This window comes from Lepisosteus oculatus, chromosome 5, assembly GCF_040954835.1.
Source record: "Lepisosteus oculatus isolate fLepOcu1 chromosome 5, fLepOcu1.hap2, whole genome shotgun sequence".
Classification (NCBI taxonomy): domain Eukaryota; kingdom Metazoa; phylum Chordata; class Actinopteri; order Semionotiformes; family Lepisosteidae; genus Lepisosteus; species Lepisosteus oculatus.
In genome coordinates, this window is record NC_090700.1 from 30,499,320 (window position 1) to 30,524,705 (window position 25,386).

At 42.4% G+C, this 25,386-nt stretch overlaps 1 protein-coding gene across 7 annotated transcripts in view; it reads left to right on the forward strand.

The window, feature by feature from the left end:
• Window positions 1–23,187, forward strand: part of LOC102683369 (CMRF35-like molecule 5) — a 37,473-nt gene extending 14,286 nt beyond the window's left edge. The window contains exons 1-8 of one of the 7 annotated variants that reach the window (XM_069190271.1): window positions 1,840–10,019; window positions 10,304–10,633; window positions 12,935–13,024; window positions 14,265–14,333; window positions 15,193–15,300; window positions 16,292–16,335; window positions 17,777–17,996; window positions 18,386–19,868. In XM_069190271.1, the coding sequence (XP_069046372.1) occupies window positions 10,318–10,633; window positions 12,935–13,024; window positions 14,265–14,333; window positions 15,193–15,300; window positions 16,292–16,335; window positions 17,777–17,962 (813 nt within the window). In that variant the 5' untranslated portion in view covers window positions 1,840–10,019; window positions 10,304–10,317 and the 3' untranslated portion in view covers window positions 17,963–17,996; window positions 18,386–19,868. Of the gene's footprint in view, window positions 1–1,839; window positions 10,020–10,303; window positions 10,634–12,934; window positions 13,025–14,264; window positions 14,334–15,192; window positions 15,301–16,291; window positions 16,336–16,431; window positions 17,609–17,776; window positions 17,997–18,385; window positions 19,869–23,101 lie in introns of those variants that run through there. The other 6 variants (XM_015342197.2, XR_011189648.1, XR_011189649.1 and 3 more) reach the window with 6 other exon arrangements.
• Window positions 23,188–25,386: the final 2,199 nt, after the last annotated feature.

Consider the following 25,386-nt stretch of genomic DNA (forward strand, 5'->3'; position numbering starts at 1 on the left):
GATTAAACACCGATCAATATGTCATCCCTCAGTTACGCATCACTGTGCAGCACAGGAAAATGTGATCAGTAATTACTGCAGTACAGGAATTTGATTTGACATTGCTAAATTGAAACTATTTTAAATAAACCTACATCTGCATAACAGGGAAACTGTGATAAGACATGGTATGAGTGATGCATGCTGGAGATGAGCAAAACAGTACAGTCTAAATGTTTTCAGAGAATGAGCAGCAGGAATCCAGGTCTACGGTATAACAGTTTCACTGTCCCATGATGCACTCATGTTCAGTTTGGTCCCATCCAAAGACTGTTCTTGGTCTTGAAATGGGGGAAGAGATACTCACGATGTGACCTTTTTATACAATGTTGTGTACTGTATTTGGGTTAAATACCTACTGAAAGCAAATTAACTTAAAATGAAATTCAATAGAAACCAGGACAAAGGTCAATTTATTCTACATTTGAAAAAAGAATTGAGACACTCATAGACAAGGCTTCAGATGAAGCCAAATTAAAAATAAATCAAAGCAAACCTTACCTGCGTATGTGTGTGTACTTTTGCTAGGAGAAAACAGTGCAGTGAGACCTGTTTAAAAGAGAGGGGAAATCAAAATTCTGCCGGCATAAATAATCTTTTTTTAGATAGAAGTTCAAGTTAATAGTGTGAACGAGCTACTGGCCTGTCACCTGACTAATTGCAGGAAGCCAAGTGGTTACTGTGTTGTCCACTGGAGGGAGGAGGACTGGCCGAGGATAAGGGACTGTGAGTTTGGCAACATTTTGTGAAATGTGAAGAGTTTTGAGGAAAGTCTGGCAGGGTCTTTGTTGTTTTTTTTTGGTGGCCAGTAAACAGGGTATCTGCTGGGCCATGATGCTGTAGAGAGGGACTTTTCTGAAGAAGTTCAGGTAGAAGCTCAAAGGAGACCTTAAGCTTTTGTTATGGTTGTGGTGTTGTGAGTTCCATGTACTGTAAAGATAAAATACACTAGGGTGTTTAAATCTTACAGCTGTATGTTTGTTGGCCTGGAGCAGCCTATTATAAGTTCAAGTTCAAGTTTATTTATCATTCCAGCCATATTCAAGTATACAGAGGAGCAAGATGTCGTTCCCCAGGTCTACAGCGAGAATACAGACATACACTGACAAGACAATGCTATAGACAATACAGACACAGACATTGCTGACAGAGAACAGGGTACATGTGCAATGTGCACAGTGCAATTTACTTTACAGGATTTTGCAAAGAATACATCAGAGATTATGGCTGACATTAGGCAAAAAAATAACTACATTTCTAGATTTGGAATAGGTGCAGAAGTTACCAGGAGCTTGATGAGGAGCCTGACAGCCTGTGGAAAAAAGCTGTTACGGAGTCTGGTGGAGCTGGACCATATACTGCGATACCTTTTACCAGATGGTAGGAGCGCAAAGAGGTTGCAGGAGGGGTGGGAGGGATTGTCCACAATACTGGAGGCTTTGTATGTTCAGCGTTTGTGGTAGATGTCCTGAATGGACGGAAGGGAGGCTCCAATGATGTTTCCTGCTGGATTGACAATTCGTTGCAGGGACTTGCGGTCTGAGACCTTACAATTTCCAAACCAAACAATGATGCAGTTTGTCAAGATGCTCTCAATGGTGCCTCTATAGAATGTGGATAGTATGGGGGGGGGGGAGGTTTGCCCCTCTCAGTCACCGAAGGAAGTGGAGACATTGTTGTGCTTTTTGAGCTAGGGAGGTGGTGTTGATGGTCAAAGTGAGGTCATCTGTAATATGCACACCAAGAAACTTAGTATTTCTAACTGTCTCCACAGGGGAGCTGATGATGTGCAGTGGGGAGTGATCAGCATGGGCCCTCCTGAAGTCAATTATCATCTCTTTTGTCTTATCTACATTCAGAGACAGATTATTGTTTAAGCACCAATCCGCTAATTGCTCCACCTCTGCTCTGAATGGTGCCTCATCGTTGTTACTAATGAGGCCCACCACTGTTGTGTCATCAGTAAAGTTGACGATGTCATTTGCACTATGCTTAGCTGTGCAGTCCTGACTCATCAGCATGAACAGGAGCGGGATGAGTACACAGCCCTGGGGGGTTCCAGTGTTTAGTAGGGTGGTACTACAGATGTTGTTTCCAAGCAAGCAGTGTAATGTGCTTTGCAGTGTTTTACAGTGACCTCTTAAGACAACATTTATTCTTGTTTTTTCTATCTCCCAGAACACCAGTGTCTGCACAAACGAGCAACAGACACTAGTATGACTAAATTCCTTTTTTATTTTATAGTGGTTAAAAGCATTAAACACTGTCCACTCAATACCTAAAGCGCATACATAAAACACAAAACCAAAAGACACACACTGCAGGTTGGCCATAAGCAACCTATTAGAAACCAGTTACCCAACAGATGTCCCAGGTTGTAGGAGTGTAAGGACTGGGGTGATATGCTCAGATAGACATGTGAGAGTCACCTGGAATCCACTGGGCTTGTTTTTCGGATGTTCGGGCTCACAGGGAGTACCTAGGAATGAAGTGAGAGGCCACAGAAGTAGGTAGAACATCTCTGCCTCTTTCCAGCTGCTGAAGGAGTTACCATTACCAATATTTTTCAAGGAAGACAGGAATGGTGCACCAGTTCAAAAACAGATAAAATCGTAGGAAGGCTGCCTGTCTAATTCTTCACTTTTTTATAATTCAGGATGAGAGGGAAAACTTTGTGCCTGAAACTAAAACAATTACCAAAGGATTATCGTCTTGAAATAATTTTCATTTTAACCGAATTCTAAAATCTCCAGTAAAGGGGTGGGGAAAATGCTTCAGGCACTGTGTTGTATTCAATGCAGTCGCTGCCCACTGTCAAGATCCTGATGAAGAGGAAACACACCTGGCAGCCATTAATCCAGGAAGAACACTGTTTCAACAAACATCCCCTTGAGACTGCAATGTCCCAGTTAGACCACATCTGGAATACAGGAGTTAGTTCTCAACATTGTAAAAATAACAACATAAAGCTACAAACAAGAGGCAGCTAATGGGCCCACCTAGCCTGTTTGTTTGTTAGATCTCATCCAGTCATTTGAAAGAAGCTCATGGCATAGACTTCAATATCATGGCTGGGTAGCTTGCTCCAGACTCACACAATCTTTCTTTTGTGCAAACAAGTGTCTCCTGTCCTCAGCCTTCCACATAGCCCCCCCCTCCGGTCCTCTGTTTTGTGTTTCATATATCCTCAAAGCACACATTCGGCCTACAGGAAGTTCAAGGTACAGTAATTAAACCTGTTTGGGCTCAGTAAATGACACATTTTATTGCATTTTCAATGCCAAATGGCCTCCTCTCATTTGTGAGACACGTTCACATTTTTAAGTGTTTCGTCAAATGTGCGAACACCTTAAAAGCACAAGCAACCACAATGTTTTCAGGCTTGGCGGTTGAGGTGACCCCCATGTCTGATAACTGCAAGAGAAGGTAAAACGAAAACTGAGGTGTAACTTTATTTAAAAAGAGGCTGAAAACTGTTTTAAATATTTAAAAAAAACACCCTTGTTAAGTGTAGTTGTCCCTAATCATTTAATCAAACACGAGTTAACTCAGAATTAGATTATACAATAGGACAATGAAGAGCATATCTTTACCGGGGCGGTGCGGTGGCTCTGTGGCTAGGGATCTGCGCCTGTGGCTGGAGGGTTGCTTGCTCAAATCCCGTGGCCGTCAGAGAAATCCTACTCTGTTGGGCCCCTGAGCAAGGCCCTTAACAATAACTGCTCCAGTGGTGCTGTGTAAATGGCTGACCCTGAGCTCTGACCCCAAGCTTCTCTCCTCTCCTCTCTCCTCTCTCCTGTCTGTGTGTCTCATGGAGTGCAAGTTGGGGTATGTGAAAAGACAAATTCCTAATACAAGAAATTGTATATGGCCAATAAAGTGCTCTTATCTCATCTTAAAGAATTAAGAGCAGCATTTGTGTCCAGACAAACTGTGCCCTGGACCTTCAAGAACCTAAAAAAGGTTACAGATGAGAAAAGCCCATTTGGCCCATCTAGCCAGTTAGATAGACAGTAGTTAATTGATCCCAGGATTTCATTCAGCTGTTTCTTGAAATTTGGATTTGGATTTGGATCAGGATTTGGATTTCAAAATGCTGTGTTTGAATTTCATTTTAAAGTTGCAAATCCAAACAAAGTGGAACGATTAGGGAAACATTTTTTCAAAATGTTTTTCAAATGAAATGTAGTTTTGGAATGTCAGTCTGACGACCCCTTTTAAAAGTAATAGTGATCTCTGGGCAGACACACAATGTCAAGGCAACAAGACCCTGACATGCCGGAACAAGCGCAGGTGATCGGTCCCGCACACACACGCTGTTAGAACACGCTGGGGCAGACTTTCCCAGCAGGCAGTTAATTCATTTCTTATTTATTGGTTCCAATTTTCTTTAAATACGTCCCTCGCCGTTCACTCAGGTCCTGTCCTCACCTGAGCTACTGCGCCATTGCTACTTTGTAGCTTCTTTTCGCAACTTCTCTTTTTTCCTCTACAGTTTTGCGCTTAATCATATTCAGCGCTTTCTTTGTTCTTTGTGACTGCCGCTCTGCAGCCCTTAGTGTTGGGTTATTTTTTATCTTTCTTTTTCTTTTTGGCTCCCTTCCGCCTCCCCTTTTGTTGTCGCTGGTGCCCGAGACCTGCTTGTGAGCTCTCAGTCAAACGCAGCTTTTTCACCTCGCCGCGTCCTTTCAGAGCCACAAATGACACAATTATGTGCAATGTGAAAGACTCATCCTCCATCGTCACACCACCAACACCACCATCATAATCTTCTAACCGCTTACTCCTGGTGAGCGTTGTCGTGGTAACAGTATCGGCAGGGTAGACCAGACTACCAGGTCTTTGCACGTCATTCTCTTTTATACAACCGTATCGCTGGAGTGTATTAAATATGCCATATTGCATTCTGAATGTTCTGAATGTTCCCGTGGTTTACTTATCTTAGTATTTTGTCACAGCTTTGATTAAACCAGCATGACAAACGGTGGAAGATAAAAATGTACTCTTTTTGAAAATGCTGTATCCGTGTAAGTCTACAAACTACAAACTAAGCTATATTACTAAATGGACCAAGCAAAAGTCCCCAAAACTGGTCAAGGAGAGACATTGTGTCTATACGTTTTCTGTCCATGCAGGCAATTAATAACCTGAATCAGCTCACTATTGACTTAATTCGACATGGTTAACAGATTAACAGCCGTTAGATACACAGACCCTCCAGGACGAGAACTGGGCACCCTTGGTTTAAGAGGGGCAATGGGACTCCCTTAAAAGGGCAGAATTTCCATTACCCACTACTGTAACAAACATCAGTCCCTGAAATAATTCTCAATTTATTCCTTGTATGAAAGCAGCACGCCCTCTCCCTCTTCTCACACAGGAAGACAGGAAGATCAGAGATTCTCGATTTTAATCTTTTTTTCAAATAGATTTTTGTGGGAAGAGATGGAAAATCAAAAGCTAAAATTATAGAGGGCGAACTGAAATTGAGAAGTAGAAATGTGGATAAAGAAGGAAGAGGTAGGAAATGTATTTAGAAATGAGTATTGCTTCAGTAATGGAGAGTTAGATCCTCTAAACTAAACAAAAAGCTGCACATAAATAAAACTAAATACAAAAATGTTTCCAAGACAACTAAGATTGTTGAAAATTCCAAGAAAATGATGTTTTAAAGTGGAAGTGGGTAAATCTGTGAGTAAATTTCCATTACTAATGAAAATTTTGCCCAGCCCTACAATGCCTTGTCCAAACAAATAATCCTTGTTCCAAATGTATCCTTGTTCCAATCTGTGCTGCTCTGGAAGTGGAGAGTAAATCAGAGCCGCACTGTGCACTAGACAATGATACTGTACCTGCAAATACAGATTAGTTCAGGTCTGTTAAAAAAAAGAGAAAGCTAACATAGACAGCAGGACAATAAACTGCTCATCTGTCCTGTGAACTTCCTGACATTAGTATCCTCGAACGATTCTCAAAACGATACTTGAAAAAAGATACTCGAAGATACTGTCAAAATACCCGAAAGGGTATTTGGCCAATTCCCCTTAACCCAGTGATTCCGTAGAAATTATTACATATTGTAACACATACAGCCTCCATTGTTTGTGAGAGCCGGCTTACCAGTGCGGTGACGTCACCGCCCTTCCCTGTGAATAGCAGGGACCATAGCCGCTGGGCTGATGGGAGATTTCCCTTTAGCTCAAGTGGCTGGGTCCCTGTTGAGTGATGCCGGAGTCCTGGGTTCTAGTGCCTGACGGTGGGGGGCCGACCTGAGGTGGCAGAGACGATAGTACATACTGTACCCATGTGAACCCTGGAGCATTACAATATGTATCTCCTGACTTCTTTTCATTCCTTTTGAGAAAACAAGATTCTGCAGTGTCCCTGCACCCACGCTGTTAAATGGCAAGTCCATCTTGGATAAAGCATGCTGGGATTAAAAAAAAAAATTCTTTCTTTCTTGTTTATTCCTGCTGAGGGTTACAGCAAGCCAGGACTAGACTCTGTACAGGATACTGGTCCTCTGGAGAGAGCTCACACACAGGGTCAATGGAGAGAGACCAGTTAATATATCCAGCATGTCTTTCATAGGAGGGGGGAAAGTGGAGTACCCAGGTCTGTGAGGCAGTAGCACTAACCAGCCCTGCCCTGCCCCTCTGCCGAGTACAAACCACCCAAAATACCAGAAGAAAACCTACAGGGCTTTTTTCCTGTTCCTGTTTTCCAAAGCCAGCAAAATAAACTTTGAAGATTCAAAAAGGAAACCCAGATACAAAGGCACAGAAATAATTCCCCCACCCCCTCAGAAGTGGTCAGTGTTCTACAGCTGGAGAGCTTTTGTCGCTCATATTCTTCTCATATTCACATGTACAGTATGTGCTTCCAGGATCTAAGACTAAAAAACAAAGCCCATGGCATCCTCACTCCCATACAAAAGCACCATCCAGCAAGAGGAATCTTTATACATTTGATTTTAAAGAAGATGTCTGGGCTGTCAAAATCCTACATCCTTAATTGATGAGCTGATGCGGAGCCTATGGTATGTCTTTTGTGCGGCTGTGGCATTTAGATTTCTTCCACTTCATCTCGAGGGCAAGGCTGTTTCCAGACTGTGTCTCCATTGTCTGATCAGTTTCCTTCCTTCCTTCCTTGAATTCCCGACCGGAGTTTTAGTTTCCCCCTCTTTTTTTTGTACTCAAGCCACCCTGCAGTTTCTGCTGTCCACATATAAAATCACGGGGAGAATATAATATGCTTCAGCACTAAAAAAGTAATCAATACATAAAATACATAATAAAGGAGATTTAGTCTTGTACTTTTTCCTGTGGTCTATTCTGTTATGTACTGTAGGTTATACATGCAGAACCCAGCTTCAGTGCAATGCACCTCTTTGACACTGCAAAGTAAAAGCCATACTGTACAACACCAAGCATACAACAGAGGAGGCACAAACACCAGAATCATGTAGATTGGTGCTCAGCACTGGGTGTAAGTACTGTAAAAGCTCATGATTGGGCAAAATATGATAGTGACAAATGGTGCGTATTAGTAAGGCAAGAGCTATCTATTAAAACAATTACAGAATGTAATATGTTCCCTCATTTAAAGTTTTAGGAACTATATTCATGCATATCATCTTACACTGCATGCTGAAAGAGAGCTGGCTTCTTCTGCAAGCCTTTTGCAAAAAGGAAGTGGATCTCTCTTGTGGTGAACAGAGGCAGCATACTGGAGACCGAGAGGGTAAAGTCTATACCCTATAAAGGATCTATACTGAAGAAATTCAACAAGGGGACATTTCAGAATGAGGCTAGCAGACCTAGGGGCAATTTGGGCTCAAATGTAGATTGTTTTTGAAATGTCTAGATGAAAGGATGGTAGAGAATTAAAAATGAAAGAGAAATGCCAGTCAAATGTTTAAAATAACACTTTACACTCAATCAATCAGAAGGACAGTTTAGTCTTGTGCTGTGAGCATCACTGGAAAAAGAGTTGGGAAAAGATCTTGCAAGATATTGTATATCCCAGAAGAAATTTTAAAAAGTGATTTGGGTGGTTTAATGGTATTGAGGGCAGTACAGGTCAAACAGCAGATCGAGTCAGATTTGGAGTGTTTTCCGCCTCCATGTGGCTGGTTCATTACGTTGAGCAGCTTCTCTGAGTGAGACAGTGTGAGACACACCAGTGCGGAGTCTCTTAAAAAAGCGTGAGCTCGTTTCCTAGTCTGAACTGAAAGGAAGCAGCTGAGGAGACTCTGTTACCGAAAAGCTGAACATGCTGAACATGAAATCTTCTGTGCATACTCTCACTCTCGTCACTGGTGAGTCCAACTTCACTGTCCTCCTACATCAGCACAGATTTCCATAGCTAACTGACCTCATTTTTTTCCACTGATTGAAAAAAGGGACAAGTAGAAAATAGCAACTGAGGCTTACTGATGCAACTCTTGTAGTTTCTGGATGCAACGCTCTGATCGCAGCTGCAGCCTGCTGTGGTAGCTTGTTAAATATTGTGGGGTTTTTTGATAAGCACTAAATCCAACACTAATCAGAACACCAGCTCACAGCGTGGTGTGCAGTGCTCCTTTTAAATCGTATTAACAAAAAGGTCGAAGAAGTATACGATTATGTTTGCAGAAATCTGGAGAACAAAGCAAGTGCTGGATGATCTCAGGGACACTAAAATCTTCAGTTTAAAACTTTAAGCAACTGAATTATACATCAAAATGATTTATATAAGTAAGGACAAATGCATACTTAATTCATATATAAACGGAGGAAAGCAATCTGAGAAGAACAGTCAGAGGTTTATAGTATCAAATACATGTAATTTTAGGTTTCTGAGGCTGGCATGTCTCATTGTCGGGTGTATCTAAAAAGCTGTGTACCTACTGAAATGGATTTTATTTTCACTTTTAAAATGACATACATTTACAAATAGAAAAGTAAGGAGGGAACTATCTGAGTGTCACTTGCCAGAATCTATACAGTTTGTCAATTGGCTTTAAAGTGACTTACAGTTCCTTGAAGAAGCTTCAATGCTTGCAGTCATGACACTTTAAATTAGGATTTGTTCATGTTTTGTATACATTTCATATATATTATTTTTTTCTTTATATTAATATACTGTATATATATATTTTGCCTATATTAACTGTGATCTCATATTACCCCTAGAGGTCTTCAGTTTGTGCATTAAGAGATGTTGCATTATTTTGTAATTTCACAAAAAGAGGCACCAGAGGAAGGGTCTGCAAGGCACTGTATGCCTTTTTAAAGCAAATGATGTGGAGAACTGGAAGCTCCCATTGTAAAATATCATACTTATGATTATCATAATTACAGAACAGTAAATATGCAGACCGTGTCTACTTAAACTTTACAGATTTCCACAATCGCTACCTCCAGTCCTATCACAGTGAAATGATATTTTCAGTTCTGTTTCTCTGACACGTCTCCTTGGTAACATACTGCACCAATTTGGGTCTCTTTACACAATATTAGTGTGCTTTAAAGAGCACAACTACATTAAAAAATGAATTCTGATTTGACCTCCCCTATACACTGCGGTATCTGGTAGAATCGTCATTATAAAAATGAATGGGCATCCTTAGTGTAACGAACAGTTCTTTCCGGACCCTATGCAGACGACACAGTCCGATATAGTGGGAAACACTAGGGAAACGTCATGCAGGAAAACGGGGCTGAAGACGGGGGTGTGTCCAAGGTGCGCTGGTGCACGGAGGCATGGCCGAGGCGAACAATCCCAGAGAGTAATCCTTAGAGTATCCAAAAACACATGAGTAAGTCCAAAACCAGGAGATCCATCAAAAGAAGGGAATTAAAACCACGAAGGCCGGGTCGGAACCGGCGGACCGGGACCGGGACCGGGACCGGGACCAGGCGCTTCCAGGTCCCGGACTCGCACGATATGGAAATCAGATGCAGAGCCCGGATGAGCATCAGCGCCTGGCTTTTAAGGTGGGCTGCGAATGGGAAACAGGTGCACCGAATAAAGTCTTTAGTGAAAGGGCTGGAGCAGCCTTAAGGAGGGGGGACTATAATCGTGACACTTAGTTTTCTAAGTTCCTATGATTCCAAATACACTCCCATCATTTTATTATCCAGAGAACATTTTATTGGGAGGGTCAAGTTGCTGACTGTTTGGCTGAGATTCCTAGAGGTTATTCTGACAATCTGACTGCCTCCTGGGAGACTGTGACTCTGGTCTGCTGTTTTTTTTCTGACACTTTCTTTCTCTGAAGTTCTAGGCTGTGTGATGTCAGCAGAGAGGAGAGTGAATGGATCTGAAGGAGAAAGTGTAGAGATTAAGTGCAACTATCCAGATGGGTATCAGTACAAGAAGAAGTACTGGTGTCGGCATCCCTGTGGGAATAAGGATGTTCTCATTAAAACTGGCAAGACGGACACTGTGGTCTCTGTGGGGAGATTCTCTCTCTTTGACAACGTCTCATCCAGGACCTTCACTGTGACCATGAGCAGACTGACCCTGCAGGACACTGGGGTGTATTACTGTGGACTGGAGCAATGGGGGACTGACAGACTCTCAAAAATAGATCTGAGAGTCAGGAAAGGTAGGTCCTCATTTGCAACCTATTACACTTTAACTATAAAAAAAGAAATTAAATCATATCTAATTTTTATTCACAAATTATTTGACTAAAACATCAACCTACTAAACTAAAGCTATGGTAAAATCCAAGATCTACTGTGCTGTGACATTTTCAGTCTTAACCTAATAATAAAATAATAATATTCTTACAGTATATCAGATTATCCCATAGCACCAAAACCAAAAATTGCACAAAAATAATCAACAACATTGGATTAATACTTCATATTTCTTTGGTTGCAATTATTTCACCCAATCTTGTTTTACATCTTTGGATTAGATGCTGTCAGCTTCCTAGAGTTTTTGACTCCTGTTCCTTCACAAACCTTTATCAAGAGCAAAACAATTAGAGTTGGTCCTGTAGGTCCAATTCCATGTGGAATCTCCTGTCAAAAGACAGGAGAGGATCAAGGGTGACTCCCAGATTCCCGACTATGGCTGACTCTTGAATGGGGAAGCCATCCACCATTACTGTGAAACTCTTCAGTTTTTCCAATTGACCTTTGCTGCCCACCAATAATGGTTTTGTCACCATTTAGCTTCACAGAGCTTGATGTCAACCTGAGCTTGATGGTTCACAGATTTAGAGATAAGTGACAGAGGTGGGAAGAGGTTTTAACATATATCTGAGTATCAGCTGTAAAACAATGTAAAACTGAAAACCGTGTTTGTGTATAATCTGACCCAGAGATAGAATGCAAATAAAAAGCAATGTGCCAAAGACTGAACCCTGCAGCACACCATGACTGACTGGGGCCAAGGGGGGATTTCAGAATTTAAAAATGCTGCCTGCCAGTCTGAATGAGCATGAGCAGTTAAAAACAGTGCAATTGAAGAGAGTGTCTATAAGCACTTGGGCAACACTGAAAGATTTGCTGTAGAAAAAAAAAAGAGCACAGAGCATAAGATTACTTTTAGCTCCTCAAGTCAGGCGCAACAAGCAAATCATTCAAAACCCTGACAAGAGCAGTGTTGGTGCCATGATTAGAATGAAAAACAGAGGGGAAAGGTTCAAACAGATCATTAGCTATCATTGGAATCTATTACTGACACGGTACCACATGTTCTAAAACCGTAGATAGAAATGAGTAGTTTATCATTAGATCAGAGTCCAAGCCAGGTATTGGAGTGATTGATACAATCATTTGAAGAATTAGGAAAGGGAACTGTTCATAATGTAAGCTATTGACAAATCAAGCAATTAATCTGTTCAAAGAGTACTCTGTCATTGAAGGCTAAAGAGTGTGTTGATTTTAGATCTTCATGACCTCACTTAATTTGAAAAAAATCTCCTGTTTGTTTGCAATATGTTGTAATTATTCCATATCTTCATAAATCAGTGATTTAATAGCGATCTACATACCTGCTGGGTTGCAGTTCTCTGGAACCAGCATTTTAAACCCCCTGATTGAGCCTTTCTCATGTTGTGTTTAATGTCAATCTGCACATTTTATGTAGGTCAAGGTCAAAACTATGGACTAATGTCTACATTCTTTGATAACTGTGTGTACTTTCTGATTAGTTGAACAGTGCCTGCCAGAGAGCCTCATGATCTGATGCACACAGGATAGCACTAGAGAAAGTCTTTTGAGCTCTAACTGTACTGCTTCAGTCTCCCTTTAAAACACAGCTGGACAGCTGGACAGCTAAACTGCTTTTATTGTCTTTCTCTGGGTCTCTTCCCAAAAAAAAATCTTCACTAGCTCATCCTTCTCTGCTCATTTCTATACCAGGTGCAACACATAACAGAATCTCTGCTAACATCCACGCTAGTAGAGGTCACTAAGCCCCTGGAAGGCTTTGCTTCCTGGTTTTAAATGCCACTTGACCAATTGTCTTCCACCATATGATCATGTGACTGGACAACTGGTCATTCCCAGTTGCATTTTGGGGGAACATCAGGAAGCCAAGTACCACCTTTTCACAACATTACATTAAAAATATCTCCTGGAGTCCTCTGATTCTGTCTCGATGAGTCTCTCTGGTCCAGGGGTCCCAGTGCTGGCCCACATCTCCTGGGTTTTGTTCCTGCCCAGCTCTCAGTTAAACAATTGAATCCTTCACTGATTTAATAACATGATTAATTTGAATTGGTGCCTTTCAACTATTGCATTTAAATAAAATTCCAAACATTTTATGAGAAAAAAAAACCATGGAAATGTTGCAGTAAAATCAACTTATTTAAGGTGTCTGGGCCTCCAGGACCAGGACTGGGAAAACCTGGTCTTGACTCCCACTCTGATGCCTCCGTCTGTCTCCTCAGCTCCTGCAGTCCCCACAGTGACCCCCTCAGCTCCAGGGACTGTGACAGAGGAGGTCACTGCCACAGCGCTGACAGCCAGCAGCACCACAGGTCTGTCTGACACATAGGAAGCAGAGGTTTGAAACTATGTTTTGAGGTCTGTGGTTTAGTCGGTACTTCTGATCCACAACAGCACACTGCTGGTAAAGAGACAAACTATAGGTCTCTTAACATCATTTCCTGTTCATGACCTATTTATAGCCAGACTCTCCCTGACAATACAGATACCAGTCCTGCAGCATGTAATAGTCTTACAAAGGATTGAACTCTAATAGATTTTTCTTAATTCTTCCTATTGCATGTTAAGTACCTTCATTACACATGTGCAGGTTCCTGAGGGTTCCCAAGTATTCCTTAAGAGTATTTTCCAGTTTTGCCACAACATGGACTACAGTAGATGTTTTATAAATATTTTATATATATCATTGAGCAGCTTGGTAGAACAGTGTTTAGAATTGCTTGGCATTTTGCGTGGGTTTCCTCCCATAGTCCAAAGACATATCGTTAGGTTAATTGGCTTCTGTGGAAAACCTGGTGTGAGTGTATTCATGTCTGCGATGGACTAGTGTCCTGTCCAGAGTGTACTCTGACTTGCACCCACTGCTTGCTGGGATAGGTTCTGGCTCCCCTGCAAGTTAGAAAGCAGTTAGAAAATTGATTGATGGATGTCTCTAAAAGAAAACCTAAGAAATTATATTAAAACCACAACCAAAATCACTGAAACAAGAGCTCTACTATCTAGCCCAAAATCAGTGCTTCCCCCTTAGACTTCTACAAATACTTGCTTACAGCACTCAGCTCAAGAGCCAGGACATCCACAGGAAGGGGCTATTTTTAAAGATGATGCCTCAATATGACCTTTTACTGATAACAGAAACCAGTATAGTCCTAGTGTACCTGTATGATAGTGAATACAGTTTAGCTAATTTAGATGGAGTGTGATCTGTGTTTGAACACTGAAAAAACAATATCTCCTCAGTCCTGTTTTCGGAATTCCAGCACTGTTCAGCTGCACAAGAGTAGATTGGTTTCAGTTTTATTGTCATTGACAAACCTGCTGTTTAACAGACTGAGGTCCGCTGCTTCTTCATTAGAAAATTGAAGAGGTGGCTTATAAAGTGCTGCCATTTATCAACAACTCCACAGACAAAAGAAGACCAAGTGTATGATTTTAATGCCTTCACCATCATCCAGTATAAAATGGGAGGTGGCTATTGAGGTATACATATCTTAAAAAATGAGAAAGACTGGTCTGGGGCAACATTTTTATTTTTCCTCATATTTCTCTAAGGTGGCAAAAATGACTCTCTCAGTATGGCAGCTACAAACCACACGGACATCTCGAAGCAAGACCACAACGGTAATATTTTGGAGCCACAAACTCTTTGTTTTTCTTTTGTAAGCTCTGGTAAGAACTTGAAAGCAAGCGCATTCTGGATTCCTAATCCGATTCTGAACTAAAACAGGAACAGACACACAGGACAGAAAGAAGCCTCATGAATAATAAGCAATTCAGTGGCTGTGCTGACCTCAGCTGAACTTCCTGTTGCTTGTCAGGAGTAACGGTCTTATTTCCAGCCTATATGATGTCATTTGTCCCCTGTGGACTTAAACACAAAACCACTTCCTTCTTCTTTTTAACCCTGGGGAGAAATGGCAAAATAAGACTGAATGGCTATGAAAAACTGAGTTTAACTGAAACGTTCCTACCTTGGATTTTGCTGCCTTAGTACCACAAGAGAGCACGAGTTCTTAAAAGAAAGTGTTACTCTCCTTTAAAAATAGGTCACCCATCATCTGAAAGCTGCTTAGCCCCAGTAAGGGTCATTCCAATCTGTAGCCAATCCCCATACTGCACATTTGTTGCGATGTCAGTCCATTATAAGGAGCACACACACACAGGAACAACTGAGAGACACCAGTTAACCTCACCAGCATGTCTTTGGAATGTGGGAGGAGACCAGAGCACCCAGAAAAAAAACATATTAACACGACGAGAACATGCAAACTCCCTACAAAAGGCTCCCCTGTCTAGAATCGAACCCAGGACCCAAGAAACGTGAACCAATAGCAAACTGCTATATCACTGCACCACCTAAAAATGATTCCCATATTCTTCAATGAATGGAAGGCACAGTGACCTGGAGTGAATTTTGGACATATTCAGTATCAGCAAATGCATATTCTGGTGTTTAAAAGGCCTGTTTATTTATTTTTAGATGCAAAGTCTCTGATTGGAGCAGCTCTTGGAGTAATGGCACTTTTGCTCCTGGTGGCCGTTTTCATTCTTGTGAGACAGAGACAGAAGAGAGCCACACGCTCCCTGGGTAAGTCTCCTCCAGCTGGCCCATCAGTGAAGCTCAGCAGAGCACTGTTGCCCAGGGCTGGGCTGTGCTGGACAGAGCTGCAGCAGAGCTGCTCTCTCCAGACTCAGTAGCCTGTGACTGACCCCTCCTCTGTGACTGTGAGCTGCTGCAGTGAAGCTGTTACTGGACTGACAGGACACCTGCTGGGATCAGGTGATCAGGGAACTGTGAGTCAACATGTTGATTTAAATCTAGGAGCCCCACAGGTGTAGAGGTAGAGGAGGTGCTGGGACAGGCAGGATAAAATCACAAGACAATCAAAGACATGGATTTCTGCCATTATACAGTACAGAGAATGACAACTGCTACAGCCCACGGGTGAAAGAGATACTTTTGGGGGAACTCCTGAGCAGTGTAAAGGGTAAAGGTGAGGGCTTGGAGAATGGATCTCTGAAGTCCTTAATTAAAGTCTTGGGTGACACAATTCGCCAGTAGTTCAGGTGGTTAGCTGCATCAGCATGCGTAGGCTGCAAAGGAACAAGTAATAGGTTTATTCCATGCTGAAAAAAAGAATTAAAAAAACACAACGTTTCGGCCGTGGAGTCGTTTTCAGGTGTAAGCTTCTTCAGTAATTCGCCAGTTGTGACTGAGAAGCTCCGTCTTGCTTATACAGCATTACTCGTAGGTGCGCTTCCTCTTCCTACCAGCAGAGGTCACTCTAACGCTCCATCTGGTCTCTGCCGGGCTTAGCTCAGCTGTGGAAAGCACATTGCCTCTGCTCACTACAGTGGAGTTCATAATCCCCACTGATATTGTTGGAGTTCTCCAAAATGCTTCCAGTAGATATTTACAGACCTTTTGCAGAAAATCATTATTGAAGTCCCTAAATACTTTAATTATTTAATACTTTAAGAATTAAAAAACTAATTTCACCGTGCTTTGATGATAGTAAGCAAGGCTATTCTCGATTGCCTTTGATCCGATTGATGACGAGCCTCCTTCTTCTCACTAGATAAGAAACCCACTGTCAGGAATGGAGCTACAGGTACAGAGCAGGTAAGCAGAATCTTGCCTCCACCTGTCTCACACAAAGCTAGGCCCTTGTGCTCTGTAACGTGGGAGGACAGCAGCTGAGCTCCTGTTTTCTCACAGGCTGACCAGTGAAACATCACACAAAGCCAGTGACAGGAAGAGCCTTTCTTTCTCAAGCAGGAAATTACAGCAGCTGCATATTGTACCTTTCAAAGGGCCACTCAAAGGTATTAGGAAAAAGCAGTGAAATGAACAATGAAATCAGCCTGGGTTTGTCAGAAGTTCAAATAGGGAGCTGCAGCAGAGCCTGTGACTGACCCCTCCTCTGTGGCTGTGAGCTGCTGCAGTGAAGCTGTCACTGGACTGACAGGACACCTGCTGGGATCAGGTGATCAGAGAACTGTGAGCCAACATGTTGATTTACATCTAGGAGCCCCACAGGTGTAGAGGCAGAGGAGGTGCTGGGACAGACAGCACAGGAAAACAACACAAAGACATGGATTTCTACCACTATACCATACAAAAAAATGACAGCTGCTATAGTCTGCAGGTAAAAGAGACTTTTGAGTGAACTCCTGAGCAGCTATAAAGGTAAAGATGAGGGCTTGGAGAATGGATCCCTGTAGTCTTCAATTAAAGCCTTGGGTGACAATTCGCCAGTTGTGACTGAGAAGTTGCATCTTGCACAGCATTACAGTTCTCGTAGGTGCGGTTCCTCTTCCTCCCAGCAGAGGTCACTCCAACATCCATCTCGTCCCTGCCTGGCTTAGCCCAGCTCTGGATGGCTTATTGACTTTACCTGCTACAGTGCAGAAAATTTGCCCTGGCTTTGCGATACACTTCCAAAATCCCAATGCACTTGAAGTTTAAAAAACTGATTCCATTATGATTTCATGATGGTAAACAATGGTATTCTCACTTACTCAAGCTGACCAGCGAAACATCACACAAAGCCAGTGACAGGAAGGGCCATTCTTTTTCAAACAGGAAATTACAGCAGCCGCATACTGTACCACTTGCAGGGACTAGGAAAAACCAAGCAAATAACCAATAAAATACAAGAATAGGATGAAAAACAAGAATTGCAGAGCTCTAATCAGCCTGGGTTTGTCAAAAGTTCAAGTAGGGAACTGCATCAGCATGTAGAGGCTACAAAGGAACAGGTGAAGGTTTATTCCATGCTGAAAAGAGCAGAAAAGGAACACAATATTTCGGCCGGACACCAATGTGGACTCCTGAAGAAGGCGCCACAGTGCAAACATTTTCCTTTCCCTTGAGCGTGGAATAACCCTTTACCTGTTCCTGGATTTAGCAGTATGTGTTCATGAAAAAGAAGCAGGAACAGCTGCAGGCCTCCTTGCTGGCGACAGAGCATCGCACACAAAACAAGCAGCAGAGGCCCAACAGCTGCAGCCCGTGGGTCCGCTTGCTCACTGGAAACCAACAGTGTGCCCCTCTGACGCAGAGTGAAGACGTGGCCCCGGGAGTGTATGAAGAGATTGACGCAGGAGGCGCCAGGCCCCTGTCCTCGGTGTACTACAGCGTGTCGTACCATCAGGAGGAGGACAGCCAGGGACTCTACTCCCTCGCACAGCTGCCTGTCGACATACCCGAGGACAGTGAGGTTTACTCCTTCATCACAGCCCACTAAACTGGGCCTGCACTGTGACCACACACTCCTACAGGTGAGGACTCTCTGTCCCGGGTCCCCTAGGTGTCTTCTCTATGCAGGCATGTGGGTTTTCTCCGGGTGTCCTTCTGTGTTAGCTGGTTACGTGACATGTCTAGATTATCTCCTGTATGTGTGTGTGAGCCTTGTAAAGGACTGGTGTCTCCTCCAGAGTGTACCCTGCCTGGGTTCGGCCCTGGCTCACAGCCACCTGGTACCAGACGAAGCAGTTATTGAAAATGAACAGATATTGATTTCCACATAAAATACTGGCAAGGCATATATATAATGTAGTATAAAACTGGGATGTAGAGAAAAGCATCCTTGCCATTAGAAGCATCAGTTTCACTTGTAAAGTCTGTCGTGTCTAGAGAATTGTACTGAACTCTCCCTCTGCCACCACAGGCGGAAGACCTCAGTGTGGTCAATGACCACTAGGGGGCGACAGCGCTCCACTGAGATCAGTGACTGACGGCCGGCGCTGCCCCGGGTCTCCAGTGACCACATGAGCGGAGTCCAGCCGGTGGCACAGTTTCGCACTCGGCAGCTCGAATCACCAGCCAGTCCACCTGATACCATCCCGCACACATTTCGAAAGAAAGGCTCTTAAACACCACGGACATGCGGATCAGGTGCCACACATGGAGACGAATTGAAGGAGTGAATGAAATGTGCTTACGAGAAACAAAACCGGAGTATTTTTGCTAAGGCATCTTTAAACATTGCTGATCGGTTTTGAAAACTAAAGTCACCACATTCTCAGATGAAAGGGGTTACCAAGTTACCTGAAGTCAAAAATCTAACCACACAGCTGAAAAGGAAACTGCTAATGTATCTACTTTCGGAGGTCGAAAATCGACGCGCTCTGCAAAGCCACAATCCTTGCTGCGAACTGTGGAACTGTGAAAGTCGTTGCAATTCTTTTTACAGCAATGAAGAGTGAAGAAAAAGGTTGCTCAAGTGTGGCTTCGATGCGTTATTTAATAACCAACCATCATCAAAGGAGGATCAGACTAGGTAAAAGCATTCGGCTCTTGTATACTTGTAAATTCACTTTTTTGTGTGGTTCGCCCGTTGGTTTCAGTGATTGTCAGGGTTAAGTATGTAACGAAACGTTAAGTGTAGGCGAAACAAGTGAGTAATGATATGATAATACAACGATCCTCATTTCTGGATTTTATTTATTGTGGACATGCAAATTTTCCAACTCTTTAACCACTGAGGATTTTTATGTTCCTATAAACCCGGGATTCTAAAATCCCGTCCATGAAAACCATGGACATCCATCCATGAACCTGGATTCCATTGTCTGTTTTAACTGAAAGCACCTCTTCATTTGGGAGGAGGGTTAATAAACGGATCAAATTACGCCTCAACAGGACGGCTGAAAAAAATGAAATGGTCTTTCTTCAACTGTCCTTACCACATTTTCCAGGTGCGGTATTGAGAGTGTTGTTTGGCAGCAGCTCATTGTCTGATCGGAAGGCGTTACACGGGGTGATCAGGTCAGCCCAGTCCAACACTGCGGTACAGCTCCCCTCTGTTTCAGACATTTTTATAACTCGCCGCCTCAGGAAGGGTGGAAGTATTGCTAAGGTTACCAGTCATCCTGGTTTCCCTCTGGTAAGCATTACAGGAGCATAAAGGCACGAACGTCCAGATTCAGAGACAGTTTCTCCCCACAAGCAGATTACTGAACCCCTACCACTGACTCACACTGATGTTGTTTTTCTAAGTTGTATGTTATTTAACTTGTTGTTGTTGCTGCTGTTCTGTGTTTGTTTTTTCCTATGATGTCTTTGTATTGGAACATACCTGCAAATTAGCGGTTCATTCCACTTGTGCATATGACAATAAACTGAACGGAACTGGGAAATTCCTGTGCAAATTCCGTCCCTGTTTTGTTCCTTCTGGATGGGTTAGCCTAATACTAACTGATCTTCAGAGTCCTGCTTCTCTCTGCAGCAGGCCCTAACTGAGGCCGTTTACAGGACTTCAGACACCTCGGCGTCGTCTCTTGCCCTTCTCCCTCAACAGACTCTGCTTCCCTACTCTTTCTGCACGCAGTTTCTCAGGGATTTCTTCCTGTGCGCTAATTACCTTCCCATTGTGTACTGCGGGCTGCCCATTTCATGGTTACTGGCGCCCTCGTGTGGGTGGAATCAAGCATGACAGCTATCCTGAAATGCCGGAACCTCCCCGATCTGTAATAATAATAATGTTTCTTTATTAGCCCTCTACAATTTCTTGCATTAGGAATTTGTCTTTTCGCATACCCCAGCTTTTCTCCATGGAGAGACACAGACATGGAGAGAAGCTTGGGGTCAGAGCGCAGGGTCTGCCATTGTACGGCGCCCCTGGAGCTTGGGGTTAAGGGCCTTGCTCAGGGGCCCAACGGAGTAGGATTCCTCTGCCGGCCGCAAGATTTGAACCAGTAACTTTCCAGTCACAGGCGCACATCCTTAGCCACAGAGCCATCTCTCCGCCCCTCTGTTCAACCTAACACATCGTGTAAAGAGAAAAGAAAAATATTGAAATCTTGAGTCATCTAGAAAACGGGTATAAAATCTTAGACATTTAACAATTTCAGTTTGTATATAGTGCAACAGTATGATTTATTTTCTATCATCCGTTGCCAGTACATATTTGACAGAATTAGAGGCTTGAAATCTGGTGCTCTTTCTTTCTCAGTCTGGATTCCTCTGGCGGAAAGTTCTCTGTTCTCCACAAAATTATTATTTTTTTGTTGCTGGAGTAGTCTTGAGCTCATTGCAGCTGTCTACGGATACAGCTATTTCTGAAAATGAACGGATGGACTGCAAAACTTCCAGCTCTGGACAATACGCATTAATGTCTCAATGAAGAGACGGAAATGACATGTTGCATGGAAAAGTGGAAAATTCATTCCTTCACTCTTTTTTATTAACATTTCTCTTTTACAAACTTGGGAATCAGGCTGATAAGCGCCAATCGCTTTCCTCGCCCTCTGCCGTAGGCTTTTGGATAGATTATACGATGTTGTAAATCATGCTAAGTTCTTCTTTTCGAGGTGTACACCCCGAAGAAGGCATCTGAGAAACACCAAACCTTACTAAACGCTTTGCTTCTAAAATAAAATCGCATGTTCTTGTGATTTAAACTTTAGTAGTATTGCAGGACCAATTAGAAATTTAGGCACAGGCGTATAAAAGATACAACCCCAATGTCCTTCTTTTCTGAAGCAATTGATCATATCATAACAATATAATTATTAATAAATACAATTATAGTTAAACGTGGCATGTTATTCTTCCTTCAGAGTTCCCGAAGATTTTTTTTTGTTTAAGAACAATATTGGCTCTGTGGTTTTAATGATAGCTGTGCACATTTTCAAGACATAATCTGATAAAAACAACTCGTGTTACGAGACATAAATTAATGCTCTGGAAACCTAATATACGACTTAGCTCATCTTGAGTTCGAAGAGTGAAGTGCGCGGAACTAAGCACGGTGAGGTACAGATTGCACCTGCTCGTTTCTCTCATTTATCTCAATGAGTCAACTCGACCGAGGATCAATTTATAAAAAGCTGCCGCGTCATTTCCTATCACACAGCAAGACTGTGCCTAAGACGGGACACGTCTCGGTGGAAATGTACATTCCCAAGTGCAGCGCAAAATGAGAGCTGCGCTTCCCACAGTCTGTCTCCTGGCAGGTGAGGAAGTTTGTTTCTTTAGTTTCATTTTTTAACGTTTACTTGTCTGCGATGTTTTCACCTTCCTCTCCGCAAGAGCTCAAAGTAAATGGTAGAAGTGTCTACCGCCGACTCACCAAAACACTTTCTTAATGTGAGCATCGGTAAGGTCAAGGTCAGTAGGAGCTGGAGCGCTCACCTGGTTAAATTCCAGTCTTGCTTCAGTTGGTGAAGGAGTGTCTTACTCTTCTGCCTGATCTGCTGGGTAGTGGGGCTGCTGGCGCTGAATGTCTGCTGTGTGTCACCCAGTTAGGCGCTGCTCTTCGACGAGTATGCGATAAATTCCGGTTTTGAACGCTGAGATCACGCTCAAAATATTTTTTCTGGTTTGAATCCACAAGCAATAGTGTACAAAGAGGCTCGATACCATTCTGTCGTGAAAAAGTCTCCTTCTAAAATGGTTTTACAGACCTCACTCAGACCGTAATAACCTTGATCAATTAAGGTAAACCGTCTTCATGATAAAGTAATTTAGATCTGGGATTAAAAACCAGAAGACTCAACTCTCCTGCCGATAATTTACGGATTCTTTCGCCTTAAAACATTAAGATGTTCAAAAGCAGGATGAGTTTCAAAGCCATTTCCTCATTTCATGTCAAATGAATTCTCCTAAAGCAATTAGCATAACGTCTGAAATGAGCATTCATATTGAAATGTGCTTCCTTTTTCCAAACTAAGTTATCACTTCAAATGTGCACAGATTTCTGTATATCTTGAGCGCTTGAATCATCAGCACCCTTCGTCCTCTCTGCCTTGAATGGCTGTCAAAGGACATGGGAATATTTAGATACAGTTAGAAAAATGAGAGATTAAATGTGTATATATACTTCCATCCATTTAGTATATACTGTGTATTCTTATTTCCATATATGTTGATGCAGTGGTTAGCGTTACATTCCGCTGGAGCCCTGGGTTCAATTCCTGACCTAGCATGCTATCTGTGTGGAGTTTGTCTGTTCACCCTGTGTTTATGTGGGTTTCCTGTGGGTGCTCCGGTGTCCTGCCATATTCCAAAGACTAGAGGCAAAAATAATTGGTTTTTCCCAGAAGCCAATCAACTTTTGCCTCTAAGAAATGCTCCACTGAACCAAAATACAGAAAAGTAGAGAAATATAGCAGGAATAAATATGACAAAGACCTTTCACAGTGTAATACATATACAGTTTATGACATGTCAAAAGGGATCACATCTCTTTGGAGTATGATGACAGTATTGCAGTAGCTTATTACCTGTAATGTGGCATTGTTAAAGAAACAATCAACAGGTTTTCCTTCGTAGGTTGCTGTCCTCCTTGTCCTTTTGAGTCTGCACTATATAACTGACAATTTCTTGCAGTCTTGGGCCCTGGACTGCTGCTGTCTTTTCCTGACACTTTCTTTCTCTGAAGGTCTAGGCTGTGTGACGTCAGCAGAGAGGAGAGTGAGTGGATCTGAAGGAGGAAGTGTAGAGATTCGGTGCGACTATCCAGATGGGTATCAGTACAAGGAGAAGTACTGGTGTCGGCATCCCTGTGGGAATAAGGATGTTCTCATTAAAACTGGCAAGACGGACACTGTGGTCTCTGTGGGGAGATTCTCTCTGTTTGTCAACATTTCAGTCAGGACCTTCACTGTGACCATGAGCAGACTGACCCTGCAGGACACTGGGGTGTATTACTGTGGACTGGAGCAATGGGGACCTGATAAATACACAGAAATGCTTCTGAGGGTCACAGAACATACACAAGGTAAAAACCAATGTAAGATTTCACTTTGCATTTTAATTACCAGTTTGTGATTTGATGCTTGGATTGAAGGAAAGCTGTATGAGGAATTTGAATAAACTGACACACTGCTATTTGTGATTTCCAGCCATTAGGGCTCCTCATGCAGTAGAAATTCTCATGCCATAGAAGACATTCGACATGTCATATCAGTTAATGCAGTATGTTAAAAACTTGATTGTAATTTTTATTAGCTTTCTGATACTCAGTTCTGCAGAGTTAAACATGATGAAAATAAGACTCTCAGCATATTCAATCAAAATATCTTGCGGAACAAGTCAGATGACATCACTGCCTCATGGTTTCTGCAGGCAGTCCTTTCTTTTCAAAGACACCTAATTAGATGTTTGGATCCATTCTAAAGTAGGACTTTGATTCCGCCAGAAACAAAAAGAATGATTTCAACAGTTTAGAGAAGCTACTGTAGTTGTTACACACTTCAGCAGTGAAACAGATGCTCTTGTTGAGATGTAGATCAGTATAAATTTGCTTCCTTTCATGTTTCAGAAAGCAGACAGTCTGCCTACTGTGTGGCTCTGTGGTAGTGAAGAGTCTTTATGTACGCTACCAGGGACAGTCATTGTGTGGGATTTCCACTCTGTGTTGAGGTTTAAATACATTCACTCCAGTGTGTTCTTCTACCTAACATGACACTCATGCCATCTCAGGAGGCTCTTCAGCCTGTGTCTGAGGTGTAACAGCACTCAGACATTCCTGTGGTTTAGAGTTCAGGGAAGGGGAGCATGGTGGTCTCTCAGGAAGGCCTTTCATCATAAACTTGATTCAAAATTACACTGAATTGTTCTCTGACTTGCATCCCGGATCAGACCTCAATAGTGATGTGTCTTTGTCTGTCCAGCAATGACAGTGTCCATCTTGTCCACCTCCATGCCTGTGACTGTACTGATGGACATTACTAAGACAGCAGCCATGGACAGTTCCACCCAGTCAGCTGGAGGTGAGTGGAAAGAGGCGTCTGTGAGGATCTGCAGAAGAGAGGGGAGTTTGTCAGAGGTACAGGCCCACAGTTCCTTCTCTGTGTTGTGGGTGTATTGTACACCAGCCCAAGACACGCTGTGGGGCTTCACTCTCATAAAACTGCTGTTGATCTTACTGTCTGGATCCAGCCCAGTAGAGAAGATAAAGTCTAGATTCAGCCTCAGAAATGAAAGAAAGAGAATCCAGATTTAAGACTTTACTAACAGATGGCAGAAAAACAAACAATCTGAGAAGCACAATACTTCAGCTGCAGGGAAGTATCAGCGAAAGCACAAAAGAATAAAAAGAACAGAAAGTCTCTGTCATTTTTAAAATTGTTTTATCAGTCACAAGGCAGCAAGCAGACACTGCTTCTTAATACATTACTGACAGTTCATCAAAGTCCATCTCAATGTGTCTTCTGCTTACTGTACACATTTATGCATAGAAGAGACAGAAAAATTTGACAGCTGTTTCCTTAACAGCTCTCACATATTCTACTACCTACCATTAAATATCAAAGAGCTAATATGGTGTGAAAATGAAGAACAGGAAAACAAATGATTTCTGATTTTTGAACATTTACAGTACTGTGATTTCTGTATTAATAAAAAAATAACAACTAATATATCTATAGTGAATAAATCAATTGAATAAAGAAAGAACTACTCATACTCATCAATAGCAGGCTGGGTCACCATAACTTTTAAGGATCCTTCACTTTTACTTAGAGCTAGAAGACTTACTCATGTAGTTTAATCAGGTTAAAGATCTTTTGTAAAACAGAAGCTGAAAGAAGACAGTGACATTTACAACAAACACTCAATAACCACATCCTGGTTACAGAGTATTCAGTTGTTTTCAAGGGTCCCTCTGACAATGGAAATAAAGCTTGCGTATAACACTCATGGGTGTATCTGAATATTTGTATT